At 36.1% G+C, this 23,653-nt stretch overlaps 4 protein-coding genes across 5 annotated transcripts; 3 read left to right on the plus strand and 1 right to left on the minus strand.

Moving 5' to 3' along the window:
- Window positions 1–65: 65 nt before the first annotated feature.
- LOC142610772 (uncharacterized) lies at window positions 66–3,074 on the plus strand. Of its 2 annotated transcripts, none has more exons than XM_075782707.1 (7): window positions 66–201; window positions 838–1,078; window positions 1,211–1,340; window positions 1,624–1,799; window positions 2,023–2,078; window positions 2,315–2,464; window positions 2,551–3,074. In XM_075782707.1, exons 1-7 carry the CDS (start codon window positions 154–156, stop codon window positions 2,698–2,700), a joined length of 951 nt encoding a protein of 316 aa, XP_075638822.1. In that variant the 5' UTR covers window positions 66–153; the 3' UTR covers window positions 2,701–3,074. The 2 variants fall into 2 exon arrangements, with proteins under 2 accessions (XP_075638822.1, XP_075638831.1); XM_075782716.1 differs by having other exon boundaries at window positions 72–201; window positions 841–1,078.
- A 5,112-nt stretch (window positions 3,075–8,186) lies between these two features.
- On the plus strand, window positions 8,187–10,654 carry LOC142609670 (uncharacterized). Its single transcript, XM_075781328.1, has one exon. It carries the CDS (start codon window positions 8,267–8,269, stop codon window positions 9,995–9,997), a length of 1,731 nt encoding a protein of 576 aa, XP_075637443.1. The 5' UTR covers window positions 8,187–8,266; the 3' UTR covers window positions 9,998–10,654.
- Window positions 10,655–12,273: 1,619 nt separating this feature from the next.
- Window positions 12,274–15,792, plus strand: LOC142622254 (PHD finger protein ALFIN-LIKE 4). The gene is made up of 5 exons (XM_075795701.1): window positions 12,274–12,507; window positions 12,598–12,630; window positions 13,710–13,938; window positions 14,769–14,901; window positions 15,275–15,792. The coding sequence occupies exons 1-5, from the start codon at window positions 12,411–12,413 to the stop codon at window positions 15,542–15,544; spliced, it is 762 nt and encodes a 253-aa protein (XP_075651816.1). The 5' UTR covers window positions 12,274–12,410; the 3' UTR covers window positions 15,545–15,792.
- A 2,649-nt stretch (window positions 15,793–18,441) lies between these two features.
- LOC142610786 (uncharacterized) lies at window positions 18,442–20,417 on the minus strand. Its single transcript, XM_075782727.1, has one exon. It carries the CDS (start codon window positions 19,679–19,681, stop codon window positions 18,617–18,619), a length of 1,065 nt encoding a protein of 354 aa, XP_075638842.1. The 5' UTR covers window positions 19,682–20,417; the 3' UTR covers window positions 18,442–18,616.
- Window positions 20,418–23,653: the final 3,236 nt, after the last annotated feature.

The raw sequence follows: 23,653 nt of genomic DNA on the forward strand, positions 1-23,653 counted from the left end.
GCGAGCAGGGAGGCCTGAACTGGGCACGAGCGGACGAGCCGGCGAGCGATCTGGCGATCTTAGTCCTCCGATGAGCGACGACGACGCGGAGGGGCGACTGCCGACTGGGCGAGCGGCAACGACGATCCGATCTCCGTCCGTCTGTTGGCTTGGATGAGCCTCAACAAGCGGCGTTGCTCTGTGACCTCTGTCTGTCTTCAGGTTAGCTTAGTGATTTTTTTTTTTTTGATAAAGCCTCTAGTGAGAATCTGTGGGTTTGTCTGTAATCTGTTGGGCACTTGGGCTTGCCGTGGGCTTGCCTCTGTTACAATGGACCCGAATTTTTATTTATTTATTTATTTATTTTTAAAATGAACCCATTCCATTGCAACGGTCATAAACTGCCAGTCGCGCCCCTTTGCATTGGCAGCCACCCCTTGAAGTTGAACATCATGAAAGCCCCTCTCTCTCTTTCATCGGCAGTCACTCTCTCTTGGCGGCGCTTTCCTTGACTTCAGGCGCCGCTACAAAACTCAGTAAGTACAGAACAGTACTGAGTGACAGACGTCAATAATATTAATAATATATAGTATTAATAAAGACCTGGATCTCATCTCATCTCATCTGAACAAATTAAGCATAAAAATAACAATAATGGCAGATCCCAGTGCCATAGTGCCGTACATTAATGACCCATACGATGAGGAAGAGGAGGAGGAGGAAGACATACAAGTGAATTTCATGGATGATTCCAATCCTACCCTGGCTGATTTATCAATGCCAACGCCAATGCCAATGCATGAGCGTAATTTTGATGATGCGCTTGCATTAGTGGCTAACGCTAACCATCTCTTCCAGCAGGACCCCTTTCTGTGGAAGTGGAATCCCGGAACTCCTCAAACTTGTTCTAATTCTCAAGCGGGTGCGGGTGCGGGTGCGGGTCCCTCCAATGTCAATGTCAACGTTGAACCAACTCCAACCGATCCTTTTTATTTGAATTTGAATATGGAGATGAGGCCTCTTTCTACTTGGCCCGTCTCACCAATCCCATTTAACTGTACTTATTGCCATGTCCTCCGAGAGATCATTTTTACTAATGGTATTCTTCTCCACTCTTCTTTTCTTTTCTTTTCTTTCTATATCACCATTCCCATTTTTATATTTATATTTATATTTATATATTGTCAGTAATCGTTGAAAATTTTGTGTAAATTTCATTGTCTGGTCGTAGGGACTAAGACCAATAAGCTTGAGATTCATGGAAGACTCGGTGTGGTCTGTCATGCTATTCTTCAGAATCATCAACATGTCGATGTCAATATCACTTCTTCTTCTTCAACCAATCAATCTCAAATGTTTGAGTAAGATTTTTTACCTTTTCCCTATATCAAATTTTTTTTTTTTGAACCCCCCTATATAAATATTAAATATATTAAACATGAACAATATTGCAAAATTAAGTTGACAATAACACTTCTTTAATGAATGTTCTAGTTATAGTTATGTTAATTAATTTCAGATTTCTATATTATTATTATTATTATTTACGCATTATTGTAGTTCAATCAGATTATGTGTTTTGAAATTTTCTTACTTTAATTTCATTGAATTCAAATTTTAAAGAAATTTTATTATTGTAATCAGTTTTTGCAAGAAAAGCATAGAAGATGTGAGGCAGTTCTTAATAAATTACTGTGTGGAGCAAAAACTAGCGGGCTACGTTATGGTGCAAGATCCACTAGCATTCTTTTATGAAGCCATCTGTGTTGGACTGGACTGGGATGACGATGATGTTTTTGAACCATCCCCAACGAATTCAGGTTTGTTTTGTGATGAGAACTTAATTTATCATTCTTAATTGTAATTGGATTACTAAAACTCATATGCCAATTGCATACTAGAATAGAAACCATATATTAATCTTGTCTGGCTTGCATATGCCATTTTAAGTCTCTAAGATTTAGTATACATCTAAAGGCAGAGGATATGTTTATCTCAAAATCATGTTTCATGAGATGAGAGCTTTTAATGTTTAAATATCAGGAGAGGAGGCCAAGCAGGAGACACAGAGGACGCCTAAGGTTTCCCTTGCCGCACAGGTTGTTGCTACTTGTTACTCTCATATCATTTTTTTATTTATTAATAAGTTCCCAACCTGATCCCAATTCACACCATATGCTTCTTCATTACTTTCTTTCTAATATAAACTTGTTTTATTAAGCGTCAATCAAAATTGCCTTTTTTCTTCTTCTTTTTTTGGGTTTTCTTGCAATTGATGCTATAGCTAATTCAGTTGTTAACATAGTTACTTTTATAATGCTGCATAATGGTGCAGAGGGACAGAGCAGGAAAGTTGACATTGGAAGAGGTTGGCCGTCACTTCCATCTCCCTATTGAAGAGGCTTCTAGGAGAATGAAATTATGCCCTACTGTTCTGAAGAAGATATGCAGAAGATATGGAATTCATCGATGGCCCTATAGAAAGGTTTGTGTCACTTGCTCATTTCCTCTGATTCTCCCTTATTAATTATGGCTTTGAATGCATCTTTTTTTTTTCTTTGGAAGATGCAGGTTAAAAGCATTCGGAGGCAAATATCAAATTTGACAGCAAGTTTAAATTCACGTGATGCAGAGGCAAGGGCAAATGCTCAAGCTGAAATTGATAGACTTCAACAAGAACTGACCAATGTTTGTGCAGGGGTCTCAATAGATGCTGGTTAAATGAATTCTGAGGCAAATATCAAGTTTGAGCGCAAGTTTAGATTTAAATGATGCAGAGGCGAGGGCAAAGGCTCAAGCTGAAATCAATGGACCTCAACAAGAACTGACCAATGTTGTGCCAGAGTCTCAAAAGAATTATGTTAAGCATGTAATTTTGTACAGACAAACACGTTGTATTACAGAGTGGATAATTTTTCTTTTTTGGTGATGAGATTTGATTATGGAATCTATATTTCGTTATTTCTATAAGAAACTAATTGAGGATATTTTTTGGAGACTCCTAGTAATAGTGGTACATTGTAGAAGCTATATGGGGTTTTATTTTAGTGTACGGATGCATGATTTAATATGAAAGGATCAGAGTTTAGACACTTTGTTTTTGTTATTTATTTATTTATTTTTCCTATGAACAACTTTCAGTGTTACAACACCTTCCCAAGTCATCATATAGTGTACTCATCCACATTGTTGGAATACTTAATCGCCCTTATCTATTATTTTCAAAAGAGCAACTCGATCCATATCATTTGATTTAAAAACTATTAATATTCTAGAAAGAAACGTGTATAATGCCTGACCAATTTTGGCAGCTGCTAATTATTTTATTGTTATTATGTATGTCACAACTCATCTCTACTGTATGGAATTACATGCACTCTTTCAGATCCTTATCCTAAATAAACTTCACCTTGGAAACAAAGGAGTTAACTGAAAGAGTGGTTTATTTAACCTAGTAACAAGAACCTTGAGTGCTAGCTGCCTTGGTGTTATCATATCATATTATAATAATAACTGAAGCAAAGACCTATGCACAAACGGCCATTAGGAACTGGACGTAGATACCTAAAAATTTACATCCTTGAAATGTTCGTGCATCATTGCACAACTCTTAAGACTATTATTCTAATATAAGTGAATTAGATTCCATGGAAATGCGTCGTCTCGGTTTCATGAAGGATATGGGAAGTCCCCAAACACTGGTCTGTGTGAAACAAGTGAAGCAGGAAGTAGCAGAAGATTGGGATGAGAGCATGCCTCTGCCAGGAGACATCATTGAAGGTTTTGCTGAAGATGATGCTGACGAGTTGTTTGTCCCAACCAAGCTCACATCTTGGTAAGGTTCACCAACAGTTGGAGGTCATATGGGTGAAGGTGAGAAGGGGTGATACCACAATAAAGCTACAAGCACGCATTGTCCAAGAGAAGTCTTCAATGCTCCATAAAAAGTTTACTATTAGAGCGGCTACAGATGACAGACATGTTGCGGTTTTAGGTGACAACCTTAGAACAATGCGCTGAATTGCAGGGTAGGTTCTTCTTGTCATTATTGTTCAACAATTTTAGTTAATGTTGACATTAAACATGATATATGATGCAGGAAAATATCAAAGATAAAAGAACAAAATTTAAATAGCAAACCTAAGAATCAGCACTTATGGGTTTGCCTGGAATTAGCCCAAGCAGAAAAACTAGGAATCAACAACATAGTTGCTAGGAATCAGCACACAGCAATTTCGAAAATCTTTGATGTCAAAATTATTCATCAAAATCTCTCACAATAAGATCATCTAGAGCCTTTTTATAGTGCTTTCAGGATTAACAAATAATCCTATATAAAAACTGAAGCTAATTTAGAAACAAATCCCTATCTAAAAAGATATAAAATCTCATCCCTATCTGAATTCAAAATAAAATGAAATTCTAAACTAATCCAATTACATAAGACACCCAATCCCATAATATGTGTTGTCCGATCTGGTGGTGTCCGCAATAATATACGATTCATTTGTTAAAAAATTGCAATGATAGAATGAAGAGGACTATGAAAAGCCATTATAAAACATGTCTAGTGTCTCATTGGTTTTCGCAATTTATGGATGTTTTATCCATCAATAAACCATAGAAAGATACTAGTTTGAGCTAAGCACTTTACATGACATCTAGGTGTTACATACAACTGACAAAAGCCCTACACTGCACAACTGAAGTTAAAATGAATTCAAAGGCTAGTGACAACAGAATTGTTCTAACATGACCTTTCAGAAATGTGCAGGAGGGTTGTGAATGTGGACTACAGGGGATTCAACAAAATGGGAGTAAAGTATGACTGGAGGATGAAAGTGGGAACATAACTGCCAGACCAACATTCTTCAGTTGTCAGCTCAATACTGTTCATGCCACTACAATGCGAGTACTGCATTGAGGCCACTACAACCAGGTGCATGGCCTGGTTTTCAGCAGCAGTTTCTTCAGGGGCTCCTCTAGTCTTTGTTAATATCCAAACAGAACAGAATGTAATCTCGGTATATAGTTCTCTCTATATGTCTTCAAAGGTTTGAGTAGTTGTTTAAATTCTTGTATTAGAATGGGAGACCAAGAAACGCCCAATGTAATGGCATGTTTGGATGTTTAAAAAATGGGGGGGAGTAGAGTAGAGGGAAGGGGAGTAATTCAATTACCTTGTTTTGGAGTTTTTTAAGGAAGGAGGGGGAGGGATTTGGAGGGGTTTGGAGGGGTTTCAACTACCTCCAACCCCCTCATTTTTAATTCCCCCAAATTGGAGAGATTTGGAGGGAGAGTAGAGCACATAAAATTATTTATAAAGTAAATTACCTAATTTACCCTTATTATATTTATAAAATTACAATGTTAAAAACAAGAGGAATGACTAATTACTCCCTTCCCCCTTACTAATTATAAAAACATCCAAACAAGGTGGAGGGTAATCATTCTCCTCTACTCTCCTCCCCACTACTCCCCTCCCCTCTACTCCCCTCTACTCTCCTCCCTCTCTAAACTCCCAAACAAGCCATAACAGTTTACAAGGAAAACGAGGTACTGGAAATCCTTTTTTTTTTTTTTTTTTTTTGTCATTGTGCTTTACAAGTCCTGAAAGTGTAGTTTGATGAACCATTTGACACAAAGGAATCTGTTTCTATTTGGCACTTGTAAGGCTAAAACTACTGATCTCGAAGATAGCACTCTCCAAATTTTCAACTCAGTGTCATAACCACCTGCTCATCGGGTGCAGCCTAGTGTGCTGTTTCCCGAGGTTTTCTAGCTGCTTAAAAGCTGCTGAACCCCCAAAAATAACCATGATGATAAGAATTTTGGAGTGTGTTTCATGTAACTTTCCTTGCATATTTCATTGAATGTTGACATTTCATATACCACTAGAAAAAATTTGAGGGCCAATGTGTTCTATAATTGATCAATAATAGATGATTCTATTCTGTAATTTATGTAACGGACTGCATATCTAGTAAAGTAATAACCAATCACATTTCAATTTGTTGTCTAAATATTTTTTTCCTTGAAGGAGAAAACTAATTCCATAGGAAGAGAAATAGTTAGGGGAAGGCAACAAAACACTACTACAGTGCAAATAGTGCAGGGCATAAGACTATGGTTTCTACCTGGAGTTGCAGAAGTTTCACTTGAATTGATTCCTCAACTAGGAGAAGTGCGGTTCAGAATGGACATTAAACGAATAGATGAGGTAATATTATTGCACCTTAAAACTTCAAGGTTAGCTCTCTACTCTCTGCTTCAAAAAACTCTCTACTCTCAACATGTGCATTTGTAACTTTGTACGGTACCTAAACAAAGGAACTGTGTATGAAAAGTTATCGAGTACAATCATCTTGAAATTGTAAATAGTTGCCATTACAAATAAACTAAAAATAGGGCTTTAATGTTTTTATTTTTATGAAGGAAATATTTGAATTGATCATATCTCTAATTATATACATATATTTAAACTTGTCTACAGGGCTTTATCTGTGTCTACTCAGTTACAGAAGGTTCAGCTGCTGACCGCGCTGGGCTTGGGAACCTGTTTGAAGAAGCAATTGTATTTGGATACCTTCTTGTGATCTCTCGACTAGAAGGCAAGAGTGTGATGCCTTCCAATGCGAGCTGTGATGAGCTTATACATTGTTGTGATCACAATGAAATTAGGGACACCCTCATTTCATCAGCAATCGACCAAATGGACACAATTCAGCTTTGCATAATGGCCTGGCCTAATCAAACACTTCCTTTTAATACTAATATTCAACCAATAGGTGCTTCATCACTCCGTCCTCCAACAGGGTGCATCTTCTTCCCCGATACCTGACCATTGCAACAAATTCTAAATGTGATAATTATTTACAGCAATCAATTGGAAGAGGGGGAAGAGACTTTGTAAGATATGTAGCCCCAGGAAATTGGATCAATGTTTATACTATTTTTCAAGATGATACTCAATTCCACTCATTTTGAGAAGTTGCAATAATAAATAATAAATCTCTTTTGACCCAAAAATAATATCGAACCTAAAAAAGATAAATCACATAATACCACTTCGAATGAATTGGATGGGTTTAATAAATGTCTCAATCAAAAGGATTTTTTAACGATGAGGGATTGAAATTATAATGAAACTAATATAGATAGATTCAGCCACTGATAAGCACAAATTTACTTGCATTAATTGAAGAAGGCAACACAATTGTCAAAGAACTGAAGAAGGATAAAAGAAGATGTATTATAGTGTTGATATTAGGTTGGGTATCCTTTTTTTTTTCTTGGGTAGTCCTCTTTCATATCCCAAAATTTTCAATTAAATTTAATTATATTACTGTATTGATAAATGCAAACGATAATAGTGTTTTTATTTTTTTATTTTTTTGAGAAGGTAATAATGTTTTTATTTAATTGTTCAAAAATCAATATAAACAACTAGAAAAAGGTAAGATATTCTGTACGGTTAGGAATTGTTGAAAAAAAGTTGTCTTTTCCTGTTAATCTAAGCTTTTCAGCAAATAATCTAGCTCTTACTCTTGGTAACACAAAAAAGAGTTACCAAAAACTATACACTATTTTTTATAAACACTATCGAAAATAAGTAAGTTCGAAATGGACACTTTATAATTAATATTTATATCTATATTTATATATATTATAAAAGTAAAATGTTTGACTTTTTGTTTACCACTCCTTATTGCATTACATGACTATATAAATTTATATGCCATGTACGTTTAAAATCACTAATCAGTCGTGCCTTTTTCATTTTGCCAGTTAACTTTGGAATTATAGTATTATTTGTTTTACAACCAAAGCTACAGTAGGTTCTATATTTAATAGAGAGGTGCTACGTCCACAATATTTTTACAACAAATCATAGGTGGTTAGTTATTATTGGTTCAAATTTGAACTTAACACTAAGATTACTTTTTTGCCCTAATAATAACAACCAGTAACAACTTGCCACTTAAGATTTGTTGTAAAAATATTGTGGACATATCATTTCTCTATTTAATAACCCACTATTCACAGGTTGTAAATTATTTTAGAAATACATACCGTATGGAGCTAATGAAGTAAAAGCATCTTCCATTCTCACCCAAAAAAAAAAAAAAAAAAAAAGAAGGTTAAAAGCATTCCCTAAATAATTTAAAAATGAAAATAAAAAAGTAAAAGGAAAAGAAACGCCCCTGTACAGACAAAGCCAAGGTCTACTCTAAAGCCTCCAAAAGGACCTGGAAAGCAGTCGAGTGCAGTAGAGTTTCCATCACCAATGGCAATGGTATCTAAGAACTCTTGTCAAATGCAAACCAATCCCAAGTTGTCCCTTGTATCCTCCATCACCTTACTTCTCCAAACTCTAAATCCCCAGAGTCCTACTATCTCAAACCTCAGTTCAGCTCCTCTGAACCACTTCTCACCTCAACTTAACCCAAACTTAGTCATCCAAGTCATCAAGAACCAGACCAATCCATACCATGCCCTATTCTTCTTCAACTGGGCCTCCAACCCTAATCCTAACCCGAACAACTATTTCCATACCCACCATTGTTACTTGGCCATCACTGACCTCCTCCTCTCTCACTCCCTCTTCTCCACTGCCTCCTCACTCCTCCTAAATTCCCACAAACTCTCCGACTTCATGCTAGGTAAGGTCATCAAAGCCTTCGGGGATCGTGGCAATATTAGGAGTGCAATTTATTGGTTTCACCAAGCGAAATTGATTGAAAATGGGCATTGCTTATTTTCCTATAATGCCATATTGGGTGTGTTGGTAAGAGCAAATAGGATTAATTTGGCCAAGGCTTTCTATGATCAAATTGTGAAGGAAGGCGTGGTGAAACCGGATGTTTCCACTTATACCACAATGATTAGGGGGTTCTGTAAAATGGGTATGATTAAAAATGCAAAGAAGGTGTTTGATGAAATGTCTTGTGGGCCTAATTTGATTACTTACAACACTATGATTAATGGGTTCTGTAAGAAGGGTGATATGGAGAGCGCACAAAGCTTTTTTAAACAAATGATGGATAGGGATTTCTTGCCCGATACAGTGACTTATACAACTTTGATTGACGGGTATTGTAAGAAAGGTGAATTGGATGAGGCAATGAAGTGCTTGAGCAGCATGGTGAATCGGGGTTGTGATCCAAATGTGTTGACGTACAATGCATTAATTAATGGTTTGTGTTTGAGTGGGAATGTTGATGAAGCAAAGAGGATGATGACAAAGATGAGGTTAAATGGGTTGAAGGATAATGTTGCAACACACACTAGTATATTAAAGGGGCTTTGCATTGTTGGGAATTCTGACGAAGCTGTTAAGCATCTAAAGGAGATGGTTAGTCTTGGGATGAAAGTAGATGTGCAAGCATATGGAGTTGTTGTTAATGAGTATTGCAAGATAAGGAAACCTAATGAAGCAATTTCCCTTTTGAAGGAGATGAATGCAAGATGCCTGAACCCAAGTGTCTCGAGTTTCAATGCCGTGTTTAGGGTTCTTGTGGAAAATGGGGAACTTGAAAAAGCTGTTCTTCTTTTAAAGCAAATGCCGCAAATGGGTTGCTCTCCAAACTTCTTATCATATAGCAGAATTATATGTAGTCTTTGTAGGATGAGAGGTAAGATGCAAGAAGTTGAAGAGGTTGTTAGTGACTTGCTTCAAAATGGTCATGACATTGATGCCACAATGTACAATTGCTTAATCAAAGGATATTGTGAGGATGGAAATGAGCAAATGGCAATGCGGGTTTTCTATGAGACAATTGAGAAGAAATATGTCATTAGTGTGGAAAGCTTTTCAATTTTTGTCAAGGAGTTGTGTGCAAAGGGAAAGGTTATTGAGGCCACGATGGTTTTTGAGGAGATGTGTAGGAGATGCTATGTACTTGACGTAAGTAGTTACAAAAGGTTGTTAGACGAGCAATTAGGTTTATATGTGGATAACCAGCATCGGAGTATGCCCCTTGGTCACAATGAGTACAGCAGAGAGGTAAATTCTTGAGCATGAAAAACATTGAAGTATGTTCTTCTGAAACCGTCTAATGATTTCTTATTCGCTAACCTAAACATTAGAAGTTGACAGCACTTTCAACTGATTCCAAGAAAGAGCTGATTGGCACTGGCACATGCCATTCCTTGTCATGTACAATATAAGCAGTATTTTACAATGAAAGAAACTCTAGCTTTCTATGCCTTCTTTCATGGTTGGTGCTCAATTTGTCTCTCCGCCTCTGATCGAGATCATACTAAGCTCTGATACTCATCAGTTGGTAATTGGCAACTTAAAACTATGACCACATGCTCTGACGTCATAAGCACCATCAAAATTTGACATTTTGCTGCAACCAAGATTTTGATTCTTCTGCTCTCATCTTTGGATGGCTGCTCCATGTCCAAGAGGAATGACAACAACAATATGTTCCAATTAGGCCTACGAAGGAATCAGCTCTGCAAGTTGTATCCTGCATGCCAACAGATACATGTATGTGTAGTGTTCCATGGGCAACAATCAATAATCCACTCTTGAGACTACTACTTGTAAGAACCAAATTGTGAATTTGTTTATTGAAATATACGATCATTCCTTTCTTTGTATAGAACTTAGAACCTTTTACATATGGGGTTGTCATTTGTAGTTGTACCCGATAAACAGATAATTTTTTTTGTGGGGGCTTATAATAATAAAACATACTTTAGTTTAGTTGGCAAAAACGAAGACCAAGTAAAGTATTTAGGCTAAGGAATTTGAACAAGTTGGACTTCATTTGGTAAAAAAGACGCCAATTTAAATTTGAAACTCATATGATGGATGGATTTAATTCTTGGTGGTGAAAATACTAGGCTAGTTTCATTGTTGTTGTTGACGGTAGAAAGGATAGGAGAGTGGGTGATGAGAAGAAATAAACCTTAAATTAAAATTTGAATCTCTCCTGACGCTCAAATCCCATGAAGTGTGTTTAATTCAACTGCAATGTGCAATCATTAGGATAATTCTAAACTCTGGCCATATATAATATATGGAATGTTTTATCTTGATCTCAGTTTATGGTATGGTATTGAATTCCAGGCAGCTCTCCTTGGTTTACGTTATTTGTACTTGCACATCATGAGTTATTATGATTATTTTTTTTATTCCCTGAACACTGATGAGTCCTACTCTTATATTAGAGAGTATTGTGGCTCAAATCAATTGGCACCTTTATAATATTTTCAATTGAGACTATCAAATTGAATTAGTACTAGTAGTTGTTTTTAATTTTTATTTTTCCTAGTTACAAAGAAGAAGAAAGAATAAAAAGTACAAAAGCATTTAATGGGAGAAATAGGAATATCCAGTTCGTTACTGTGTGGGCGATCTTGGAGGAAGAGAAGGGCCCAAACTATGAAGCTGTAGTAGACTAGACTAGAGAGTAGAGAGGGCCACATGACACGCCCACAGATTCAGATTGATTGATCGCAACGCTGATCTGCGCAGGAGCTGTGGTCGAGACCTGAGCTGAGTAGTGACGTGAGTACATCTACATATCATCAATTCATAATCATCATCATCAAGGTCCCACAAACCCACTATATTACTATTGTCTGTGGTGCCGTGCCAAATCTGAAGAAGCTCAACCATTGGATTTGATAATCTGATCCATGGACCCCAAAGATTCGTTTGGTTGGAGGTTGAAAAAGTGAAAGAGTAGGAAATAGAGAGGGATGAAAAAGTAGGGGAGTAGAAAAAATTTTAGTTTTTTTTTTTTGGTTGAGAGGGTAAAAAAGTAGAGGAATGAAATTTTTTTTGATTTGATTGAAAATAAGGTTTGTATAAATTTATCATCATATTCCTCTTAAATAAAAGAGAAAGTAATACATTATACTTTTTTTTTAAAAAGTTGTGTATAGATGAAAGTGGACACTTCAAAAAAAAAAATTAAGGTGGAAAAAAAAAAGACCTAGAAAAGTGGAGTAGTTTTGTCAAAAAAATTTCTTACTTTTCACTTCAATTTGAAAAAATTGATTTTGAGGGATGAAAGAAAACTTGTGAACTCCATCACTTTTCTCTTCCCCTCTCCCTCTCAATTAAACAGTAAAAAATGTCATTTTTCACCCTATTTTTCTCTACCTATTTTTCATCCTCCCTATTTTCAACACAACCAAACACACTCTTAAAAAAAAAAAACCAGTTTCAATTTTCTAACTCCAAAAATAAAATATGCAAAAATATCCGGATCCACCCCAAGAATTATGAAATCCGGTTAAGTAGATAATTTCAAATCCGTAAAAGAGAGAGAGAGAGGTCAAATATTTTCACACCTTTCCCTCCTTTTTGGTACTCTCTCTCTCTCTTCTCTTCTCTTCTCTTTTCTAAGTCTGATAAATTTTCGACTCTCTCGTCTCTTTCTGAAAGAAGGAAAGTGTTTGGAAATTCGATGGACGGCGGTGCAGCTTACAACCCACGTACGGTAGAGGAAGTGTTTAGGGATTTCAAGGGCCGCAGAGCTGGCATGATTAAGGCCCTTACCACTGGTCTCTCTCTCTCTCTCTCTCTCTCTCAAATCTTTTCTCTTTTTCTTATTTCTCATATTGAATTCGTTTCTACTTTATTTGTTGGTGCAGATGTTGATGACTTTTATCAGCAGTGTGATCCTGGTTAGTTAGGGTTCTTCTCTCTCTCTCTCTCTCTCTGCAAATGTGTAAATTAATAGTAGCACTCATAATTTAATTATAGATCTACGCCCTCATTCAATCCAATCTTTTATTTTTTGATAATTCATTAGTTACAATGGATTTGAACCTTTAAAGTACCAAGGCTACATAATTTTCTTCTTTCTTGTACCAACCAACAACAATACCCTTCCTTCATTTTCTACTATTCAATTTTATGTTTTTCACACAAGTATCTATCATATACATACTATATTAGTATTCCTAAGACTAAGAGATGCTTCACTTGTTCAACCCTCTAAATTACCATTATGTTATTTAAAATTAATTTGGAGGATTTTCGAATTATATGGCACTCCAACTTCAAGTTAATCAAAATCTCTCTTTAATTATATTTTCAACTTCAACAACTATATATGTTTATTCAAATAAGTATAGCCACTCTGGATTTTTGAAGTTGGATAAGATCAAATATGTTTACTTGAATCTCTTTGGGTACTGAGGATGAATCTTTGGATCTCTACTCCTCCTATAATAATGAATGATAGTCATATCATATGTTACTTTTAACTAATAAGACTCTTACAAAGCAATGCTGCATACTGTAGGTTTTTTGAGTGCCATACAGATACGGTACACCCATGCTGTGTTCACTGCCCTGATTACCCATATATATTTTAGCAATCATTTCATTCCCTGGCTGGTAACATAATAAGGGTCTGTTTGACTTATCAAAAAAAAAAAAAAAAAAAACATAATAAGGTTCTGTTTGGAATCCGCTTATTTTGTTGAAACTGAAAACTTTTTGCTGAAAGTAGCTTAGATAAAGATAAAAATTAACTGAAATAGTATAGTAAAACGTATTAATAGAATCAAGAAAGTAGCTTAGATAAAGATAAAAATTAACTGAAATAGTATAGTAAAACGTATTAATAGAATCAAAAAATGCAGTGAGACTCATAAATAGTAGTAAAAATAAGCTTAATAGTGAAATAAGTTGGCAAATATAATTTTTTCCAAACACACACTAAGTGAATATATGAAAAAATCTTATTTCTTTACAGAGAAAGAAAATCTTTGCCTTTATGGATATCCCGGTGAGCAGTGGGAAGTCAATTTACCTGCTGAAGAGGTGCCTCCAGAGCTTCCAGAGCCTGCACTAGGTATTAACTTTGCCAGAGATGGGATGCAAGAGAAGGACTGGTTATCCTTGGTTGCTGTCCACAGTGATGCTTGGTTACTTTCTGTGGCCTTTTATTTTGGTGCTAGGTTTGGATTTGATAAAGCCGATAGGTATGTGTTTCTCTTCATCCTCTTTCAGATTCTTGTTTTGACTTTAAAAGACCAACTTTTATTTGTTAATAAGTTATTAGGATGTTTAATTTGGAAGTATAATCTAGTCAGTCCCCCAAGGAACTTGAAACCTTGTTCTCACCTTTTATCCCACTCCCCAAGTAAGCTACCAAAAAACAAAAAATGTCTGTCGTTATTTTCATTTAATTTTTTACTTTATACTATTGAGTTGTAGTTTCATTATTTTTGTAATATATATATTTGAGCGTTCATTAATTGGTCCTTTAATAGTTGATTTTATGATTTAATCTCTTGTTTTGTGTCACGTAGAATGGTTAACTAGGGATTATGCTTTTTTCGTAATGCGTCCTTTGCTTTCTACATTGCCTGACTGAATTTCCTTATTCAGTTGAATTTAGTGAAGTTATTTACCTGCATATATATATTTTATGAGAGAACTTTATTTTTGCTGAAAAGTTAATGCAGTTTTTTTTTCCTCCTCCTTTCTTTAACATAAACTATAAAGAGAGTCAATGTCTAGATTCGATTTAATGAATCTCTAGTCATGCTTGCAGCAGTTGTATCATGTTGACGGCAATACTGTATTTCATCAAGGTTGAAGGCCAGAAAAGGGGGACTGGTCTTATAAATTTCTCTATGCTCCAGGATGGGGAGCTTAGTCTTGCTAACATTGGTTTGCTCTGAAGTTCGCTAACTATGGCCCCAACTGCATTTTCTTGTGACCTTTTGTGGTTTCACCATTTTAGCGGTTGCTGCCTTTGAGGTTTTGTTATTTCATTATATAATAGATTGTTGTTATTTTGGTGCAGGAAACGCCTTTTTAATATGATAAATGATCTACCAACAATATTTGAGGTTGTGACAGGGACAGTCAAGAAACAAGTGAAGGAGAAGTCATCAGTTTCAAATCACAGCAGCAACAAATCTAAATCGAACTCTAAGGTATGACACAACTTTGACATACCCAGTTTTTCATTGTCATTAAGTAAGCCAAATAATTGGATGGGCGAATACTGTTTGGTGTGTTCCTATTTATCTGGAAAATTTCACACATTATGACCTATTGTAACCTCACCTTTGGAAAATTACATGTAACCCCTATAAATTTTAGAATAATAAAAATTTTATACTGTTATTTTTATTTGCAAGAAATACTTTTTGATTTTGCCTCCAGCATTTTTTACATGCCAATTTTGGACATGGAAACAAGGAAAAATAATAATTAATTTCCATATGCATACAGATTTTGCAGAACAATTACCTAGCAGCCTTGCTGTTCTATTTTATAATTCTTTTGTTGGTTGGGCATATGCAGCGAGGTTCTGAATCTCAGGCCAAGTATTCAAAGACAATTCAGTCAAAGGAGGAGGACGAGGAAGGTTTGGAAGAGGAAGATGATGAGGAGCATGGAGAGACATTGTGCGGGGCTTGTGGAGAGAATTATGCAGCTGATGAGTTCTGGATTTGCTGTGATATCTGTGAGAAGTGGTTCCATGGGAAGTGTGTTAAGATCACCCCAGCAAGGGCTGAGCATATTAAGCAGTATAAATGCCCATCTTGCAGCAATAAGAGAGCCCGACCTTGATGCTGGGTGTAACTTCACTAGTTGTTTACTGTTAATTTAGTAGGTCAGGTTAATTCTTAGTCTTCTGTTTTAGGAAAGCTATCTTGAATATGATGTGTAGGCTGCGAATGTGCTGTTTAATTGATTATAAATTAGGGTATTTTTACTCGGTTGGGATTTAATTTGCCCCATGCCACCATGGAAAGACTTTGTTATGTATTTGCTTGAATTTACTTATGTTTATTGGATAATTAAGTTCTTTACTTTCATTTTTCTTGTGTTGTGACTTGGATAATTAAGTTCCATCACTTCTCAGTAAATAAATAAATAAATAAAAGCTGAAAACGCAGATGCTCAAGACGCAGCCGCTATCCAAACGCTGCCGTAATGTAGGATATTCTGTTTCTTAAAACCTAGCAGAAGGGGGAGAAAAGAAAAACTCAAAAATCTCACGTATATGGCAATTGGCAAGGTATAAGTTTATTCAGATCCTTTCCTTTGTGCGGTTGAATTGGGAACGTCGGCTCCATTCCAAGTTGTAGCCCTGCCCCACAAATGACAAATGAAATGGTCCTCTCTCACGTTTTCCGCATAAAGTTAGGAGCCTGCATGATCTGGCGTTAGCGTAGCACACAGTTTCTGTTAGCAAAACAAAACGGTCCATAGAAATTCGTAATAATGGCTGATACGTAAGTAAATGGTCCATATATTATATATAGCAATGTGCTGTATTGTTACTTTGTATTGGCAAATGGGTTTTGCTTTTGCATATCAGCTGCCAGCGTAACGGGTTTGTATTCTTTTTATCCCTGCCTTGTCTGTCTATCACGTAAATCATTGGCATTGCTCTCTACCTAATTTATATACTTTTGTCGGCCTATATAAATTGTTCTCTCTCCCTCTCTCTCTCTCTCTCTCTCTCCCACACCCAAGAGTCAACAAGGATGCTGCTAGAATCACATCTCAGGGCATTCTTATCAAGAATACTAAATATTTTAACATTTAATACTTCAAAAACTTACTTTATCAATTTTAACATACCATTTTACAATTCACCAAACATCAAACATTTAATTTTTTTTTTTACAACTTCATTTAAATAATAATATTTTTATTTTACCACTTTCTCTCTCTTTCCACCCATTTCTTCTCAACGGCTAGCCACTGTCAGCCACCACCACCATAAACCATCGACATTCAACAGCAAACCCAGACCGGCCAACCCACTGCCACCACAATCAGCATCCATCCAAAAATCAACCCCATAGCAAAAAAAAAAAAAAAAAAAGCAACAACAACAACAAAAACTAAACTAAACTTGAGAGAGAGAAGCTCACTGTGAGAGGAAGATGGGGAGGTGGAGATAGAGCGGCAAACAAAACCCACAAACCAAGACCCACGGCGGCCACGGCAAGCAAAACCCATCAAACACAAGACCTACGTCTCAGCCACAGCACCCACCTTAGTCACCACCCACCCACCCACCTCATTCTCAACCCCAACCAAAACCCCCTACCCCGATCTCAACCCCAGCCAAAACCCATCGCCCCGATCTCAACCCCGGTCACGTTGATGATCTACGAACCCGACCCACAAACCCAGACTCATGAACTCAGACCCACAAATCTAGACCCACAAAATTGTCGAAGCACATCATATCACAACCCACGACCATCGGCGAAGCACAATCATCGGCAGAGCACACTCATCGACGAACCATGACGGTGAAGCACAAAGAGAGAAGAAAGATGTGGAGAGAGGAAAGAGAAAGATAGAAGAGAAAGAGAGCCTGAAGCACACACTCTGTGGGCTCTAGTTTAGCAGCTTTTATTTAATGTCAAAGCCAAATCAATCTAATTAATCTACATCTGTCAGCAAATAAAAATCATAAAAAGTTTGTAATGCACAAATTTGTAAGTTCTCTTTATACATGCTTGCACATGCAGGCTGCAACAGCGTGCGCCTCACGCACTAGAATATCTATATATCATAAGTATTGCGAGAGAGAGAAACCAAAAGTGTCGTTACATCCATGGATTCCTTAACACTACATGACAAGAATATGTCCTTTTTCTTTTTTTTTAGATCAAATGAGATGTTTTAACTTTTTTTTTTAATAATTAAAATAAACATAACACATATTCCTACTCATTTTTTAAGTATATTTTTAAAAAATACAAACAACTTACTAGAACAACTTTATCAAACATCCCAAAATATCTGAAATTGGTGCTAAGCACTTGAACTTAAGAAAGAATTTCACTTTTCTCCTGTCAGCTGAATTGAGAAAAATAATATCCCTTTTTTTTTTTTTTTAATGATCCAAACTGAAATTTTAAATTAAGACAACCTCAAAGAAAGCAAAATATGAAATCACATGGGCTAGGAGTTGGATAAGTGACTGGGCACTTGGTCTCAAAATGACCGTTTTGAGTTTAACTAGAAGCTCCTTAGTTCCAGTACAAGTACCAACATTTTGAAAAAACTCTTTGGACCGGCAATTTACCCATTATAGCCCACCCAGTAATTAGTCTGGTTGAAAGTTTTGAGAAAACGGAAACCAAAAAAAAAAAAAAAAAAAAAAACATGGGCTGAGCCACAGCCTATTTATGTACAACAGATCCAATCTACTGTTACTAGTAATATATCTGAATGAAGTTATCTTTTGTTATTTGTAAATATTGTGTTGGGGGAGTAGAGCTCTGAATGCAGCAGCTCATTCTGCTGCTCTTAAAGCTGGTTACTGTTGTTATAATTGTAATCTGCCCCTTGCTATCCTGGAAGCTTGTAGGCTAAATTGTTATTCTGTTTCTGTTAATGAAGTTCCAGTTTACCTATATATATATAAAGCAATCATTCCATTTACACTATTTATTGGAGGAATTAGGGGAATTAGAAAAGCTTACAGTGACCAGGAATAATTTCCAATCTCCACCCTAATGAAGAAAGCCATAAAATAAAGTGGGAAAAAAGAGGAAAGAGAGGAATTTACATATAATCAGCATATTGGGAAGCAGCCAATCTTAGCTAACTATAGCCAAAGGAAAAAAACAAAAACATATCCATTTGTAAAATTCAATCTAACAGCTGTATCTAGTCACGAAGTAAATCTCTGTTCTCTTCTTGCCTCTTGGTAGACATCCGTTTCAAAAACTCATAGGTAGTGATCATAGTTGTTGCAGACAAAGACATTGAAGCCCACCTTGGAGCCAAACCCCTATAACAAGCTCTAAACCCACCTTCCTTGACCAAGTTCTTAACTGTTTGCACAACTGTAAGTGGCCTTCTCCGCCCATTTTCCTCTCCATCCAAAACCTGCAATCTTGTCTTAACCGTATCAAGCGGCATAGTAATTATAGCCGAAACCCCACTAGCCATAACAGCACACAACCCTTGCACTGCCACCATTGCTCTTGAATCCGGCCTAAAATTACACCCATTCCCATTGACCAAAGCATCCTCCTTTTTACCCAAGTAGCAACCAAAACCACCCCAAATTAGCCTATGTGCCACAGAGTAAGAAGCCCACCAAACCGCATTGGAAGGTGCATAAGTCAGTATGGAAATCCCAAATCCCCTATACAATCCTTTTAGCCCATCTGCACGCACAATCTTCCTGCACGCATCAATACCATTGTTATATTTGTTTGAGACATTGGGGATCATGTTCTTGCTGCTAGTGTCACAACCCTGCACCATTAGTCTTTGGCTCACAACATCAATTGGGGTCCAAACCAATTGAGCAGCCATGGCAGAGCTCAATCCAGCAGCAGCATTAGCAATAGCCGTGGCTGTGGTATCGGAGAAGCCTAATCGAACAGTGGCAGTCCCAACATTACTCTTGGTGACCTCAAGTGCAGTCATGTAAAGCGCTCGAGCTGGGATGGTACCCGTCAAGGAGGTACCAAATCCTCTGTAGAAGCCTCTTAAGCCCTCGTGGCGCATAATGGCAAAGGACATCTTAAAGCAAGAAATGGGAGTGGGAGAAACCTGTTGCCGGGTTTTCAAAACGACTATTGGATAAAGAGCAGCCGATACACCAGAAAACAAAGCGGCACCCAGAAAGAAAAACTTTGATTTGTCAAGCATATGCCAATCAATATCAGCTGGAATATGAATTTCTGAAGCCGAATCATCCTCGGTTGCACTCAAGCTCATCTTCGCCACTTTGCTTCTTTTTTTTTATGAAATATATATACTACAAAATCTCTCTCTCTCTCACACACACACACACAAACACAAAGTTTCTTCCTTTTTGGTCAAGACGAATAATTTTTCAACTGGGTCTGACAAAAGCCTGATGGATTGAATCTTAGTCTAAGCTACTGGCGATCAAATTACACTACTTCAGAGAACATCAACAAGAAGAACAAATGAAAAGAAAGCAGTAAAGTTTGGTTTTTGGAGTGGGGAGGGAAATGGTATATAGATTGGTATTAAACAAAAAAAAAAAAAAAAAAAAAAGAGATTAAAAGATGAGATTAAGGTGGACTTACTATTTTATGGTGGGTGTAGTGATCGAGAAGCTACTTATGATAAGGTTATGGGGGTATTTGGGTTTTTTTCCTTTTCTTTTTGCGCAAGGAGATTTGAGAACGAGCGTGGATTACCAAAAGTGGGTCGAACATTTGAAGCTAGAAGAAGTAGAATCAGAAGTGGCAGTAGTTCTTAATAGAGATTGATGGGCTCTGATCATGTTTTCTTCCGCTTCAACACTGAGAAAATCACACTCCTTGATGAAAGGAAACCCTTCAGATCCAAGGTACATGAATTATCTATCAAAAAGACAGAGGGCAGAAAGACAAGTAAAGCAGATGAATATTAAATGGAGAGACGAGAGTAGAGAATAGAGAATAGAGAGTAGAGAGAGCTTTAAAAAGTTATTAGTGACAGAAAGAGAAAGATAGGACAGGAAGATTATGGATTTTAGCGAGGGTTTTGCGGATCGAGGTGATTAACACGTGTCACTCATCATATTGATCACTTTTTTTCATTGTTCTGATCCTCTTTCTATTCCTGTGGACTGCGTCGTACTTTGCTCCCTCTGTTTTTCGGCACAAAGTTTTCATTTCAACTCACTCAGTCACATGTTTTTTTTTTTTTTTTCGGGGTAGAATCATTTACAATTTACACTTACATCTTTTCAAGACATATATAATTTAAAATATAGGCTAATATTTAATAATATTTTTTGTATTCTTTAAAAATAGGTATAAATAAAAGAGTGTGAAAATATATATAATATTATTTAATACTGAAAACTGTTATTCAAAATACGCAATCAAATAACTCCTTATTTTTAAGTTGTTGTTACTATGGATGAGGGGTGGCTCTATTGTTGCATTTTGATTTTGTGTTGAATTTGCTTTTTCTCTCACTCTTAGAGTCTCACTCTAAAATAAATTACTACTTTTTAAAAAATAAAAATAAAAATTTAATGTTAAAATAGCCTCTTCCTTTTTTTTAATAAAACTAATATGTCTGGATTTTTAGTATGGCTTTGTTTGAATTAGATTTAAATTTGTTGTATTTGCATCAATGCTAAATTTGGTAAAATTATATACTTAAGAATGCTTGAAGAATTGCAATCTGAAGAAGCTCATTCGAGTGAGATTAAGGCTCGCCCAAGCGAGATACTAAAGTCGGCTCTAGTGATAAAGCATGCTCAAGAGAATCACTTAAATATTTAAAGGCTCGCTTGTCCCTTTGCTTTAAGCTCGCTCAAGTGAGGTTGCGAACGACAAAAACCTTGTTTTATTACAAAAATTACGTTATGTTCATTTTTGCTGAAAATGAGAATGGCTAAAAGTGATGTTTTATGTATTCATTTTCAATTTTTTGTGGATCCACCACCAACAAAAAAAAAGATTTGGTATGCAAATTTGTATTCAGTATTCATTTTCAGAATAAAAAAAGACGAATTTAAATACAAAAAATGAAAACAACTTTGAGCCATTCTCATTTTCAGCAAAAATGAACATAACGTAATTTTTGTAATAAACCCAAAATTTGTGACCCCACACTTAGCTGTATTTCACTCTCTCTCTCTCTCTCTCTCTCTCTCTCTCTCTCTCCATTCTCTTTGGTCCCAAAATCAAAATCCATGATAACAATTTCTCTCTCTCTAGTGGACAAGAATGTTCTCTCTATTTTCGGTAAGATATTTTGTTTTTTTCTCTCTCTTTGGCTAGATAACATTGGTTTGGGTTTTTTTTTTTTTTGGCACTATGCCAATTGGGGCTGGTGGTGGTGAATTTAATTTGTGGTTTTGTTTTCTCTCTATTTGGCTAGATCAACATTATTGGTTGGGTTTTTTCTTTTTTGGCACTAAGCCGATTGGTTTTGGTGACGATGAATCCAAGTTGTGGTTGTGGTTGTGATTGTGGGTTTGGTGGTGGGTGTGGGTGTGGTGATTTGTTTGGGTTTAGGCGTGGGTTTGGCTATGGCCATTTCTTTCTCTCTCTTCTCCACTCTCTCTTGGTGGTTATGGAGTGGCTGTGTGTATATGGGTTTGAATTTGGTGGTGGTGATGGAGGTTGGACTATACTCCTCTTCACTCTTTCTATTTCTATTTGATGGTGGATCCCTGGTTGTGTGGTGTTTGTTTTTGGGCATATTTGCTTTGACTTTGACTTGGGAAGTGGATTTTAGCAGGGTGATAACTGCAAAAAGCTTCATTTGTGTATGTATTTGTTAGGGAAAAATTTGCTTAATAGTACTTTTTTTGGGTGAGTTTGCCCAACTCAACTTACAAAAACAGTTTAATTAACTAAAAAACTTCTTTCCTGGACTGCTTTTCTAAATTTTTTCTAAAAACATATCATTTGGCAAATTTTGCCTATCTGTTATGTTTGTCAAAAAAAAAAAAAAAAGTTAGGGAAGACAGTAGCTGAAAATTAATGCCAAAAAAAAAAAAAAAAGAGTTGGAAACAAAAATGAGTATACGATTTGAGTATAGAAAATGAATACACACCTGACGCAAACCAAACCGGCCACCATAGACTTGATTCTTTTTTACAAATTGGAAGGATGAATACATGAAGTTGTTGAGAGAAAAAAAAATCCATGCCTTTATTCCTTGCTTTATTGAAAAACCATTGATAATTTACTTTTAAAACCATTGAAAAACCAATGCTTGAGAGTTTGAAACCGCATAATTTATTTTTACAGTGAGGTTCATTGAAGAAAATATTTAAAAGTTATTATGACTTTTTAGTAGAATTGTGGTATACCTTTGTATTAGAACCGTTTTTCCTTTCTCTTGTGTGCGTTTGTTTTTAAAAAACAAAAAATACTTGGGGTGGGCTAGAGGTTTTGGTTCATTAAGCGGATGTGTTGTTCATAAAAGGATTTATATTGAAGAAGTTATTGTGGTGACATCAACAAGTTGCCTACTAGGTTGTAGACTATAGTCACAAAGGTTTTGTGAATAATTTGTAAACTTTTTTATTTTTAATAGTGGATGGTCTAAGGTTAATATCGAAGTGGTTTTTTTTGCGTGAAGTTTTTCATCAGTTTTCCACTTTGCTTCCAAATTGTTGCATTTTATTTCTTTTATACTTATTATATTATGATTTTATATATGCTCTGTGGTTAATATAATTATCTATATGAGTTATATAGAAAATTATATATATATATATATATATATATATAAATAAATCAATTACTAGTTTGATATTTCGGTGGCATAATTAATATATGGGAATCTAAAGCAGAAATTTAACATCATTGCAAGAGGCTGGGTTTGAAAGTGGCACAGTGGGCCATGGAGTGCTCCATTGGTTGGGCCTTGGAGTATATATATAAGACTATAGTCCTTTATTATTATTTTTGGACCTAAACAAAACAAAAGGCTAGAAAATGGAAATTGTCAGTAGGTAATCACTCTTCAGCCTATCTATCTAATAAATCAACGTAAAGCCCATCATCTGGTATTTGGTTTCAGATTCGCTGAAGAAGAAGGCCCCATGGCCATGAATTGTGGACTATAGTGTGAACTAAACGAAAACAATCAATGCATCTTATTAAATACATGAATGAAGTGATAAACACGTACGTGGCAGGCCGGACTTTGACCAAAAACTCAACTAAACTGAGGGTCTAAAACGGAGGCCGTGGACTTCCAGT

Source organism: Castanea sativa, chromosome 1 (assembly GCF_040712315.1).
Source record: "Castanea sativa cultivar Marrone di Chiusa Pesio chromosome 1, ASM4071231v1".
Taxonomy (NCBI): domain Eukaryota; kingdom Viridiplantae; phylum Streptophyta; class Magnoliopsida; order Fagales; family Fagaceae; genus Castanea; species Castanea sativa.